Consider the following 13,336-nt stretch of genomic DNA (forward strand, 5'->3'; position numbering starts at 1 on the left):
ATAGCCAAGCCCTAAGATGTTTACAGGAAAACTTTGCAAGATAACACTCTCTCTGGCAGAACCACTTAGCAGCAGTTTCAGCTGGGAAAGCTATACTTCCCTTTTGTTTGACCTCTAATTGTTTTTATCTGGTTTTTAATTGTTTCTATCTGTTGTGTAACTGGCTTCACAATATTTGAATTTACTCTTGTATGTAGAGGGGTAATGTGCTAGGATTGGTTAAAGAATTGTTTCATAATGTGCTAGGACTGGTTAAAATATTGTTTCGTAATATGATTGGTTAAGGTATTGTGACAAAGTTCCTCCTCTACCTTGGTGGGTCCTGCACTTATTGGTAGATTTGCTCACCTCAGTGATCTTCCCCACAGTCTGGATCAGCTCCTTCTGTGTCTGATCAGGAGCTGGGAGGTTTGAGGGGAACCCGGGCCTGCCCTCTACTCTGGGTTCCAGCCCAGGGCCCTGTGGGTTGCAGCTGTCTAGAGTGCCTCCTGTAACAGCTGCATGACAGCTACACCTCCCTGGGCTACTTCCCCATGGCCTCCTCCAAACACCTTCTTTATCCTCACCACAGGACCTTCCTCCTGGTGTCTGATAATGCTTGTATTCCTTAGTCCTCCAGCAGCACACCCTCTCACTCTCAGCTCCTTGTGCCTCTGGCTCCCAGCTCCTCACACGCACTTCCTCTCCTCTGGCTCCTCCTCCCCTGACTGGAGTGAGCTCCTTTTTAAACCCAGGTGCCCTGATTAGCCTGCCTTGACTGGCTGCAGGTGATCTAATCAGCCTGTCTGCCTTGATTGGTTCTAGCAGCTTCCTGATTACTCTAGTGCAGCATCTGCTCTGGTCACTCAGGGAACAGAAAACTACTCATCCAGTGACCAGTATATTTGCCCTCTACCAGACTCCTGTACCCCACGGGTCTGAGTCTGTCACAGTACAGATAAGTAGGACCTATATAACAGTTCAACTATATAAACTGCATTCCACAAGGAAGTTCTTTGGAACCTTACTACAGGACACAGCCCAAGTTCAAACCTGCCAGAACTCAATACCCTGCACCATCATCCCGCGCAGAAACCAGAACCCCGGACAATCCTGTCCTGACTGACTATCGGGAGAAGTTAGTCTGCTTTATCAGGAGTGGTGAGCATTGTGTGCTTAGCAAGTGTATTCTGTTGATTAATTGTTAATAAATACTAGTTAAGGATATTATTGGGTAAAGGCTCTTTCACTGGGAAAAGGTCCCACCAACCGGTAGGGGGACATTCAACTAGGCCCAGGGAGAGTAAGGAGTGGGAGCCCTAAATTGTGAAGGTAACACCAAGATTCAGAGTTTTAACTGCTGAATTATTTTTCCAGTGTTTTTATTTTCCTTTTGTGATGCTGGCAGGCCAGGGGCCAGCTCATGCCAAGATCCCCATGTCTCAACTGGACACTAGCAGATATATAGCCGGAGTCAATCTGGCTCACCTGTGGATTCATATTGATAAAATAGATATTACAATTATAAGAAAATGTTTAGCAGTTAGACTCTATGGAATGTCTGTGAGCTGCTGCCAGCATTAATCTCACCTGTAATCTCTATGTTCAGTACTGGAATGTAATATCTGAGCAGGGGGAGGGTGAGCCTCTGTGATTGTCTGAATCACCATACAGGAGAGGGAAGTGGTGAAGAGCTGCCCGTTTACAGGAATTGTTACAGCCCTCCTGAAAGAGGAGACCCATCGATACCAGATGGGCTCCTGTTGGATCTTACAAGTGGAAACTCCCCACATCTGGATTGAGAAACAGGACTAAAGACTCTTATTGTTCTGCTTTACTCTCACTGAAGGTGAGTCAGGCCAGGGGACTTCTCCCAGCAGCTGAGTTTACAGCTCAGAGCACAGGGAAGGAGAGAGATAAAAACCCCCAAACCAAAGGAACTAGGTCTCTCTAAGCTGCTTGGATTTGTTGAGGGGGGTGTTTCCAGGCATAAGCAAGAGATCCCCAGTTGCTTAGCCTGGGTTAGCCCTCAAGGACAAATAGAGCTTGCTGATTATAGATGCCTATATTACCTTTTGAAACCTAAGGCTGTAACTCCTTCATGTGTCTATGGGCTTGTCTTCATGTATAGCCCTGCAGCTTTAGTGAAGATGCTACAGTACCACACCGACAGGAGAGCTTCTCCCATCGGCATAGTTAAATCATCTCCGTGAGAGGTGGGAGCTGTGTCAATGGGCGAAGCTCTCCCATCGCCTAGGGCTGTCTACAGTGCAGGTTACATCGGTATAACTGCGTCGCTCAGGGGTCTGGATATTTCACGCCTCTGAGCCACGTAGCTATACCCGTATATGTTTATAGTGTAGACCTGGCCTATGCTTGCCTTAACCTTGTGAATAACTCTCTGGTTATTCTGCCTGGTCCTTTGGAATTAGGAGTAACCTGAATATTGCTGTGGCTCTTGGTGTAAAGGGTCATCCCAGAGATTCACTCGCCTGGGTGACAAGACAGCCAGTGTGCCCAGAGACAGGCTGGGATTTTGCGGAAAGGCTGATAAAGTGCCTGCGGAGTTGGCACTCGGAGCAGTTGGCTGATGAAAACTCAGTTTTGAATGAACAACTAACTTGGGGTTTGTGCCCTGGCTTTTAACAATCTGCCCCATGCTTGCGTCACCGTTGGGAGTGCCACAACTTGTAGAGGCCTTTATATCAGGGACTAAATGGTTTGACTTCCCTTAACTGAAGAAAGGGGATGGGAGTCACGGGCTGGTTCACAAACATGTGAGAGCCTGTTTGCATCCCACTCCCTCTCTGGCTACCAAATTAGCTCTGTTGTTTTGGAGATACAAAGCGTTCGTTTATTTCACCCCGTAAACATAAAGGGGCCCACTAGAACAAGAGACTAAAACACCCAGAGTAGCATACCTAAGGGCGAACCATTGAAATAGGTGAACCCTCAAAAATACCAGAATGACAAATGCATCAGGGCATTGCAGAGCCCAGCGGAACCAAAAAAGATTAGATTCAACTATTCACTCCGGGTGCCCTCCAAAACGTCATTGCCCAAGCCATTCCGACCACCTCAGAATACACAGTGCAGAATGTGGACCTTTAGCAGCAGCTTTAATTACCATGAGCTAAATCTACCTCTAATCAACAAGCCCAGACCCATTAGCTTCTCCATCGCGGGCTGATCCAAGACAGCTGTCTCAAGATCAGTCCAGAGTCAACATGTGCCCCCTCTTGGGGTGATAAATTGAATATTTATCCCAATACCATGTTACCTGGCTGAGATTAGATTTGACAATTTATAACACAGATACCAAATGATATATACTGTTATATGTTACAACATCTTAGCCATAGCATGCTTGCAGCTATCAATACTGCATTCATAGTATGGTGGGTTTTTTGTTTTTAAGTAACTTCCCCAGTATCTTAATAATTCCAATACATTATTGCAGTCTTACTGATTAGTTATCAACTTGCAAAAAAACCAAAACTCCCTCTAACTTGTGCAACTTGTGGTGTACCAGCCCTTCCATGGTTACCATAGCAAAGCTTACAACGCAAGTATTTCTATTCTCCTACTTCCTATTATTATTTCTATAAGCATGATTGGCAGATAAATTATATTTTACCCAAAACTACAGATCCTCCATGACACGTCAGGGGTCAATGTGATGGGGTGTCCCCGCCACACAGGACTGGGAGGCCTATTAACCCCACAGGCTGCACCTGGGTCGAGAGCCAGGAAGCAGGGAATTGATTGATCGCAACCCGTTTCAGCTGTGCAGGACTAGGCAGGGCCTGTAAAACCAGGAAGTTAGCAAAAGACAGGGAGGGCTGCTGGGAAAAGGCAGCCACTCCCTGCTAAGAGGAAGGAGGGTTGGGCGTGGTTCATGCAGAGAAAGGAGAGGAACCAGTAGTTGTAGGAAGCAGGCCAGGGAAGGAGCAGTGAGGGCTGGGAGAATGGAGCCCAGAACTGCTGGCCTGAGAGTCCCTGGTCTGGAACTGGGAGAGAGGTCAGGCCCAGGTTCCCCTGCCAGCTGCTGAGGAAGTGGCACCTGAGGAGTGAATGGGAAGACTACCTAGGACTGCTGAAGGAAAGACTTTCATATACCCCAGAAGGGGGGAATGGCAAATGACCAGGCTGGAGGGCAGAGTCACAAAGAGGACGCTGAAGGTCCTGGGATGAGAGAATTGCTGCAGACCTGGAAGAGAGACAGTGTGCCGGCATGCGAGCACGGGAAGAGGCATGGACCTTGAGAGCTAATCCCCAGAGTGACCAGGAGGGGGCACCAGACAAGCAGTGAGTGGAGCACCCCATGACAATCAACACCAGCAATGACAGCTGCCAAGCAGAACTGGGCTGAGTCCCGCTGCCCAGCAATGCACAGACCAGCACTTCCAAGCCCTGGTGCTTCCTCATCCCGAGCAGCAAATGCTTTGTTCTTCAGGAGCCGTAATTAGCTCCAGGTGACAAACTGAGATGACGATGTGATGGAACATCCCTGACTGGCATCTGCACAGCACAGAACTCAAACGGGCTGACGCCATGGGTGCCGAGCAGGCAACCCACTCAAACCCACAGGGAATCCATGACGCTTGGCCAACCCCTAAGGCTTGATCTAGACAGAGGATTTGCTTCAGTTGCTGCCATGGAGACAGCTATGCTGTCTTGCCTAGGCAGAGCTCACCCCTGGTTTGTTGCTGCAGAGGTAAACTGCGGGTTGCTGCAGAGCAGCTGCACTGATGGCTGGCCCTGAGTGTGAGCAACGTGACTGAAGGAAACGCAAAGTGAAGCCAATTCCACCCCAGCCCCGCCCAAGAGCCGCCGTGCACCAGCTGCCCCGTGGTGGCTGGGTACAGTAAACACTCGTGCACACACCTAATAACCACACTCGCAGTAGGTTACGGCATCCGCCACTCTCAACAGGAGCCTGGCTCAGCGGGACGTCACCTCCCTATGCTGAGCTGGGCTTGGATTTAATCTCGGCCAATTCTGGCAACCCAGCCCGCAATTTGTGTCTTCCCTGAGTCCTCCCTCTGGTCCTGTCCCAGAAGTGCGATGGGCCCCTCTGTCTAGAGATCAGGAAGGATGGTCTCCTTGTGCCGGCACTGAACAGGGACTCTGAGGATCTGAGATAACTCCCTGCAGACTCCTTGTGTGACCTTGGCCACATCCTTTTGTCTCCTGGTGCCTCAGTTCCCCTCTGTAACATGGGGACCATGGCACTGCCCTCCTGCACAGGAGTGTTGGGGCCATAAATCCAGTAACAAGGGTGAGGAGCTCAGAGCTATGGTGGCTGGGTCATACAAGTACCTGGAGAGAGATGGACAGTCCGCAGCTGATTACAGAGAGCCCAGGCTGGAGGATTTCTGGCCCAGTCAGCACTGGCTGATGGCATTAAGCTGGTACTGTCCTTGCATGCCCTCAATGGAGCTGTGACCTGGGCTGCATTGAGGGCAGAAGCCACAAGGCCAGGTGTAGGTTACCTGACCAGCCTGGAGCCCAGAGGGAGAGAAAAAATTAACTTGTAACATACCCTTGGACTTCAGACACTGCGCAGCCCCCCTGTCCCACGCACCACAAACAAGGGCAGCGCCCTGGCTGGCAAGCATCCTCTGCGAAGGGAGCCAGGAGCCTGGACTGGATGAATGGGGATTTCACAGGCACCCTTCCCCCCCAAACAGTACCCACACCCCAGCTGCGAGGGGAGAGGGCCCAGCATATGGCACTGCTGGAGAACACTGGCCCAGGGCATCGGGGCAAACCGCACTTCTGCGGGAGGGGTCTTGGTCTCCTGGGCACCCTGGTGGACCCTAACCGTCCCGAAGGACTGATCTCCAGAGCAGCAGGTCCAGCCCCCCGGTGCCCCAGGATGACTCTCATCCCCAATTCGCTGAGGCTCAGGGGAGTTTCCCAACACACCTCTCCCAGCCGGCCCTGGACAGCGGGGGCCATTCAGCCAGGGCTGGTCCCGGGGGAGGCGCAGGCGGGTTCCCCGGGGCCTGCGTCTGGAGACCAGCCCAGGCTGTGTCCGCCTCATGTCCCAGCGAGGGGGCTCCGGGACTCTGCCTGGGGTCTCTCCGCTGAGCGCCCCGCGGGGCTGGGCAGCACCCTCCGCAGCCCCCGCCTGCTGCCCACGCCCCGGCTCTGTCCCCGCAGAGCCCGGCCCCATGGACCAGCCCGACCCCGGCACGGGCAGCAGCTTCCCGGCGCTGATCCGCAAGAAGCGGGATGGGGAGAAGCTGCTGGATGAGGAGATTCGCCACTTCGTCTGGGCCGTGACCCGCGGGGGGCTCCAGGAAGGGCAGATGGGTGAGATGAGCCGGGCACCCCAGAGCCCACCCGGGGGACCTCGGCAGGGGCGGGTCCCAGGAGGGATGGGAGCCCCCGGGGGGGAGTAGAGGTGGGGGTTAGGTCCTGGGGGGTGGGGATGCAGGGGGCAGGTGGATCCTGGAGAGATGGAGGTTAGGTCCTGCAGGGACACTGGGCAGGCGGATCCCTGGTGGGATGGGGGACAAGGGTTAGGTCCTGGGGGGATGGGGGACCCAGGAGACAGAAGGGTCCCCTGTGGGATGGGGAACAGAGGTTAGGTCCTGAGAGGATGGGGGACCCAGGGGGCAGGCGGGTCCCTGGTGGGATGGGGAACAGGGATTAGGTCCTGGGGGGATGGGGGACCCAGGGGGCAGGCAAGTCCCTGGCGGGATGGGGAACAGGGGTTAGGTCTTGGCGGGATGGGGGACCCAGGGGGCAGACGGGTCCCTGTCATGATGGGGAACAGAGGTTAGGTCCTGGGTTGATGGGCATTGGATCCTGGGGGGATGGGGGACCCAGGGGGCAGGTGGGTCCCTGGTGGGATGGGGAACAGAGGTTAGGTCCTGGGGGGATGGGGGACCCAGGGGGCAGGCGGGTCCCTGGCGGGATGGGGAACAGGAGTTAGGTCCTGGGGGGATGGAGGACACTGGGGGCAGGAGGGTCCCCGGTGGGATGGGGAACAGGGGTTAGGTCCTGGGGGGCTGGGGGAGCCAGGGGGCAGCACACCTGGTGGTGACCTTACCTGTGCCATTTCCCTGGTGGGTGAGGACCTCTGAGGATCTCTGCTCTGAGCTGAGAAATGGGCTGGGCCTGGATCCTAGGGGAGCCCCCTCTGCTTTGGCCCCGACCCAGCGATTGGCCAGTTCTGTCCAGGGCAGGAGGCCTCAAAGTGCCTGGAGATAATTGCTCCCCTGGGTGGGGGCAGGGTGGGGAGAGCCCACCCCAGAGGCTGTGGCTGCCACCCATCCCCTCCCCACAACACACCCCAGCATGTCCATTCCCAGAGCTGTGGGACCCTGGACCATCACACCCTGCCCAGCCCCCACCAGTGCTGGCTCCAGCATAGTCCTGCCCATCCCCTGGAGCTCTGCCTCCATCCCTTGGTACTCAGCCCTGGGTCTGTCCCCCAGGGGCCATGCTGATGGCCATCCGGCTGAGGGGCATGGATCCGGACGAGACGCTGACTCTGACCCGGGAGATGGCGCTGTCGGGAAGGGTCCTGGAGTGGCCCGACAGCTGGCAAAGGCTCCTGGTTGACAAACATTCCACGGGAGGTGTGGGAGACAAGGTCAGCCTGCCCCTGGCCCCGGCCCTGGCTGCCTGCGGCTGTAAGGTGAGTGCCAGGGTCCGGCAGTCTCTGCTCCCTGGGCAAAGGTCTGAGTGGGGCCTGGGTGTTCACGGAGACCCCAAGCACCCGCCTGGGTCCTTGTAGCCAATAGTCATGCCTGGAAGGGCGGAGATGAAGGCAGATGTGCTGTGAACCAGGAGGGGCCTGTGTCTCCCAGCAGACGAGGCTGGCAGCATGATAGTGGGTACTGCCATTGCACGGCTGCCAGCAGAGATGGGTGCTCTGGGAGAGTCTCTGCCTGGTGCGGGTTCCCTTCTGCACCAAGGGGTTTATCTCTCCACATCTGTCCTGCCCGGCTGCCTCTCACCAGGGCCTGTGGCCTTCTCCACCCTACCAGGTGCCCATGATCAGTGGCCGGGGACTGGGCCATACCGGGGGCACACTGGACAAGCTGGAGTCCGTGCTGGGGTTCAACGTCTCTCAGAGCCCCAAGCAGGTGAGGGGACCGCCGCAGGGGCTGGGTCGGTGCCTGAGGAGGGAGACCTGAGAGCCTGCCTGGTGTGCTGCCCCCAATGCAGTGCCAGTGCCCCCTGCCTCTGGGACAATGGGAGGGGGCACAGAGCATGCATCCGCAGGGGCTCAGCACATGAAAGGGGCGTCTGATGGAGGCAGGGGGAGACCTGAGCCAGGGGACAGCCAGTCAGTGCCTTGGCACTTCCTTGTCCAGGCTCCTCACTGAGCCTCTCAGACAGCTGGGCATCCTGCACCCAGAGCCTCTGCCCATCACGGGGGGCGGGCAGCCAGGCCATGCCCACCTCCTGCACTTGGCTTTTGCCCCGAAAGGGCCCTGCTGGGGCAACTGGCTCTGGGGGGGCCGCATGGGGTCACACACTGACGGCCCCTCCCTGCTACTGCAGATGAGGTCCATCCTGGAACAGGTCGGGTGCTGCATCGTGGGGCAAAGCGAGGACCTGGTCCCGGCGGACAAGGTTCTCTATGGCCTGCGGGACGTCACGGCCACCGTCGACAGCCTGCCCCTAATCACAGGTACCACGGCAGCTGCTCCCTCGCCGCCGCCGCCTGGCTGCGTCCCCCGGGGCTGTGGCAGGGGGCGGAGGAAAGTGGGGTGGCACCGATGGGGCTGGCATCCCTGGAATCCACATTGAGGCGGCCCCCTTGGGGAGCCAGAGCCCACAAGGCACAGTGGGAGCCAGCACTCTGCACCCGGTCAGCAATGTCTGAGATCCAGGCGGGGCTGGGAATGGTGAGGACCCTGGGGGACTCAGAAGGCTCCATGTTCGGAGAGAAGAGAGCTGACCTCGCACCCCAAAGTCCAGCCTCCTTCCCCTGGGGCTGGCTCAGAGCGAAGAGCTCACTCCTTGTGCCATGCGTGGGCTCACTTCCCAGCAGCGGGTCAGCCCGCGGAGGGTGCCAGGGACTCGGGGTGGGGGGAGACTGCCAGTGGGAGCCAGCTAGCGGAAATCAAGGCAAGGCGTTGCAGCCGTCCCCGGTGCAGTGGGCTCCTGGCACAGGGCCCAGCCTTGCCCACGGGATCCCTCCGATAGGAGCTGAGCCGAGGTGGCCCAGCAAAGGAGATGCCCAGGACTCCCCATCTCTGAGCTGGCTCCCCCTGGCTCCGCAGCTTCCATTCTGAGCAAGAAGGCAGCAGAGAAGGTCTCCGCCCTGGTGCTGGACGTGAAGTTCGGCAGCGCTGCCCTCTACACCAGTCTGGACAGCGCCCGGACCCTGGCCCAGAGCCTGGTGAGCGGCCCAGACCCGCCAACCCTGGGGGAGAGGGCACAGCCATCCCCACCCACCCCAGGAGCCCCAAGTGGCCTGGCCTCTCCCTACCCTGTCTGCAGGAGCCTCCTGTCCCCCCACTATCCCCATGCTGACTGGCCTCCCCTGTCCTCTCCCTATGGGGCCAGAGGCCTCCCGCAGGTCCCTAACACCGGGAGTAGTGCCCGGTTCCCATGCTTGAAGCTGGGACGTGCCTGTCACTCCAAGACAACCCCCAGAAGAAGGTCTGTGTTCTTCCCAAGTCTGCCATGTGCAGCAGGATGGCACCCCGCCTCCAGAGGGTGAGGCCAGGCCAGGACGGGTGCTGGGACCATGAGCCAGCAGCATGGTCTGCAGCCCCCGTGAGATGGTGACGCAGGGTGGGAGCTGCCCCTTGTCCCCTGGGGGGACACTGGGCTCCTTCCCCAGGCCCAGCTGTCACAAACGCTCACTGCCCCTCCCTCCCGTCCCCGCAGGTGTCGGTGGGCAACCGGCTGGGGATCTGCACCGTGGCCATGCTCAGCAGGATGGATGGGCCCCTGGGGCAGCGCATAGGCCACTCCCTGGAGGTGCTGGAAGCCCTGCAGTGCCTGGAGGGCCGGGGGCCAGCGGATCTGCATCATCTGGTCACCACGCTAGGTGTGGGGAGCTCCAGAACGGCAGCGCTGGGGGGACAAGAGCTGCCCAAAGATTGATGCCATCCCTGGACAGCGCTGAGCATGGGCGGCGGGTGAACCGGGGGCTTGAGGAGACTAGCCCCAGCTGGACTGCCCTCTCCGCCCAGTGCCATGCACCTCCCACCCCCTTCCCACACCGGAGACCAGAGGGCACCACCACCACCAGTCCTGGGCCACCCGAGTGCTCCCCACTCCCCTCAGCCCTGAATTGCCAGACAAGCAGGCAGGCAGTTGAGCATGGCCCCAGCCCCCGAAGGTCAGGCAGGCAGGCAGCGCCCAGAGTCCCTGGCTGCAGACTGGGAGCCAGAGCCCTTTCAAAGGTGGAGAAGAAAGCAGCCCCCTGCCCACCCCCAGCTGCCTGCACTGCTGTCCCACGGTGCAGCTCTCCCCGACCGGGCTCCAACTAGGGGAGAGGGGGCACCTCGGAGCTGCAGCCCAGCCATGATATGAGGGGGGTGGGCAGTTGTGGGGAGCCACGGCAGACCCTCCACCTGCCCGTGGTGCGGGGGGCCCAAGCAGCCCCCAGCCCATGTCCCACACCGAGGGCAGGTGGAGGGTCAGGGAGAGCTGCGCGAGCAGTGTGAGGAGTGACGTGGACTCACACGAATGAACGTCCACACAGAGCTGCCCCCTCCTAGCGCCAGCCCTTTGTCCCCTCCTGCCCCGGGCCTGGCTACAGTCCCATCTCGCCCCCCCACACACACACACAGGACTGGGAGCATGAGGAGAAGTGGGGGGCAGAGGCCAGTAGCTGAGAGCGGCTCTGGACCATTGGGCTCCCCGTCACAGCAGGGTGACTGAGTGGAACGGGGCCCAGGGGCAAGCCTGGGGCTGCCACATACCAGGCCTGCTGGGGGGCTGCGCTGGGGCGACGGGACGAGAGCAGCACCTTGGGGCAGAGGGGTGGGAGGGAGGTCTGTGTGTGCAGGAGTGAGACCCCAGCCCATCTCTCCCTGCGCAGGGGGCTCTGTGCTGTGGCAGTGCGGCGAGGCCGGCTCGGTGGGGCAGGGTGCCGCCCGCATCGCGGCCACGTTGGCTGATGGCTCAGCCCTGGGGAAGTTCCAGGCCATGCTGCAGGCTCAGGGGGTGGAAGCCGGCGTGGCCCAGGCCCTGTGCACAGGAACGGAGGAGCAGCGCTACCAGGTACTCGGCCGGACTCGGGCCCAGGAGGAGCTGCCCACGGCCCAGGATGGTAAGCGGGGATGGGGAACGAGGGTGGGGCAATAGGAACCAAGAGAGCTGGTGCTGGGGAGAGGGGCCCTGGCCCCAAGGGACAGTGGGGGGGGCAGGTTGTGCTGCCTCCTGCACCTCAATGTCTCCAAGCTCCCCCACTCCATCCCCATGCCTGTGACCCCAGCCCCAGCTCGCAGGCTGGTCTGGTGCCTCCATAACTCCTGGCCTGTCTCCGCCCTCCTCCCCAGGCACCGTGCAGAGGGTTGAGGCCCTGCCCATTGCCCAGGTGCTGCATGAGCTGGGAGCCGGCCGCACCCAGAAGGGGCAGCCAATCAACCACCACGTGGGGGCCGAGCTGCTGGTGATGGTGGGGCAGCGCGTGGCCAAAGGTAAGAGCCAAGCGCACCCCGCGCAGGGCGACTGCTTGCAGGGCTTTCCATCCACCCTCCTGCTCTGCGCTGCCTGCCCTGGGCTCTGCTCCTGGGGCCAGACTCCGGCTAGGACCCTTAGACCTTCTGTTTGTCGGAGGGTTTTAGTCCGCTGCCCATTCCCGTAGTATCTGACCTGCTCTGGGGCACCCATCCCCTTTGCCGTTATTCTGCAGCTGGCACTGCCAGTTCAGTGCACAGAGCCTGGGCCCTCGCGTGGGTTCCCTTCGCCTGGGTGTAGATGGCACTTCTGGACTGAGGGCCCCTGGGTTGGGGCCTGGCACTGGCTTGGGGAGGGGGGAGACACCTGGCACTGCCCCCCCACCAAATTGCAAATGGGGTAACAATGGGATTAGAGCAAGTGGAGGGAGTGGTAGGGACTCGTGAGGAGGGGTGTGCAACTGGGGAGCCCTGACCTGGCCAGCCCAGCCCATTATTCCTGACAACCCAAGATGACATGGGAAGCTCCTGCCTCCCGTCCCTTGGGTTAGGAACCAGCTGGTTCTACTTTGGTTCCTGTTTTGATCCCATCTCTGCCCAGGAAACGAGGCCCTTGCTGCCCATCCCAGCCCCAGCAGGTGCACCCCAAAAGCCCCACTCCCTCCCAGTGCTGTCCTTCCCCACGCCCAGCAGGGGGTGACAAGTGTCTCAGCCCCTGCCCCCCGTCTCCATAGGTTCACCCTGGGTCCGGATTCACTACGACACCCCGGAGCTGAGCAACGATCAAAGACGCACCTTGCAGGGGGCACTGGTCCTGGCAGGCTCAGAGCCCTTCACGCCCAGCTGCAAGGTCGCAGAGATCATCCTGCCCCAGGGCAGCCGGTCGCTGGAGGAGCTGACAGGGGAGCAGGGCTTGGAGAGCAGCCAGGCACTGCTTTGCTCTGCCTGAAGGGAGGGGTCCCCTGCCAGCTGGCTCCCCACAGCCCCATGCAGACGCTGCCTCCAGGGACCCTCTGCCACCTGGACAGTGCAACTTGCCATCATGCTTCAGCCCCACTGCCAGCCCCTGCCAGGGCTAACAACTGGGCAATAAAGTATCTTGCTCTGTGCGACAAAGTGGGGCTGTTCTTAATGTTTCCTCTGAATACTGTGGGGGGGGGTCTCAGTTTCTGGCCGACCCTCTGTCGCCTGGCAACTAATGGCCAGGCCCTTCCCCCTGCAAGGGGATGCTAAAGGTGTGGGAGACAAAGAGGTCAGGTGACCTCCTGGCCCAGGAAAGGAACTGAGCAGAGAGGAGGGGCTGGAGGGGGTTTCATGTGGGAGCTGGAGGGGGAATAGAAGTGAGGGCAGACATGGGGGTCTGGCTCACTACCCCCTAGAATGGACCTGGCTGAGGGGTCCCGTTCTCTGTACCTACAAGCTCTGTTTTAGACCGTGTTCCTGCCATCTAATAAACCTCTGTGTTACTGGCTGGCTGAGAGTCACGTCTGACTGCGAAGTGGGGGTGCAGGACCCTCTGGCTTCCCCAAGACCCCGCTTGGGCGGACTCGCTGTGGGAAGCACACGGAGGGGCAGAGGATGCTGAATGCTCCAAGGTCAGACCCAGGAGGTGAAGACGTGTGAGCTTCTTGCCCTGAAACAGTCTGCTCCGAGGGAGAGGAGGCTCCCCAAAGTCCTGACTGGCTTGGTGGGGAGCAGTTCCAGAGCACCGCCCGGTGACTCCGTGACACTCTGCTACCCCCAGTGATGAT

The 13,336-nt window shown here is 59.1% G+C and overlaps 1 protein-coding gene across 2 annotated transcripts; it reads left to right on the plus strand.

Moving 5' to 3' along the window:
* Positions 1 to 859: 859 nt before the first annotated feature.
* TYMP (thymidine phosphorylase) lies at positions 860 to 12,768 on the plus strand. Of its 2 annotated transcripts, none has more exons than XM_030535377.1 (10): positions 860 to 1,140; positions 6,148 to 6,300; positions 7,431 to 7,633; positions 7,986 to 8,084; positions 8,506 to 8,635; positions 9,231 to 9,349; positions 9,844 to 10,006; positions 11,006 to 11,236; positions 11,466 to 11,606; positions 12,320 to 12,768. In XM_030535377.1, the coding sequence occupies exons 2-10, from the start codon at positions 6,159 to 6,161 to the stop codon at positions 12,532 to 12,534; spliced, it is 1,443 nt and encodes a 480-aa protein (XP_030391237.1). In that variant the 5' UTR covers positions 860 to 1,140; positions 6,148 to 6,158; the 3' UTR covers positions 12,535 to 12,768. The 2 variants fall into 2 exon arrangements, with proteins under 2 accessions (XP_030391237.1, XP_030391328.1); XM_030535468.1 differs by lacking the exon at positions 860 to 1,140 and adding an exon at positions 1,642 to 1,828.
* The last annotated feature ends 568 nt before the right edge of the window (positions 12,769 to 13,336 follow it).

The sequence above is a fragment of the Gopherus evgoodei genome, chromosome 1 (genome assembly GCF_007399415.2).
Source record: "Gopherus evgoodei ecotype Sinaloan lineage chromosome 1, rGopEvg1_v1.p, whole genome shotgun sequence".
Lineage (NCBI taxonomy): Eukaryota > Metazoa > Chordata > Testudines > Testudinidae > Gopherus > Gopherus evgoodei.

Excerpts from the sequence above, each read along its gene's own strand:
- TYMP (XM_030535377.1), top strand. The coding sequence starts at position 6,159 with ATGGACCAGCCCGACCCCGGCACGGGCAGCAGCTTCCCGGCGCTGATC. Across the intron at positions 10,007-11,005 it reads TCATCTGGTCACCACGCTAG|GGGGCTCTGTGCTGTGGCAG; the intron begins GTGTGGGGAGCT and ends CTCCCTGCGCAG. Across the intron at positions 11,607-12,319 it reads GGGGCAGCGCGTGGCCAAAG|GTTCACCCTGGGTCCGGATT; the intron begins GTAAGAGCCAAG and ends CCGTCTCCATAG.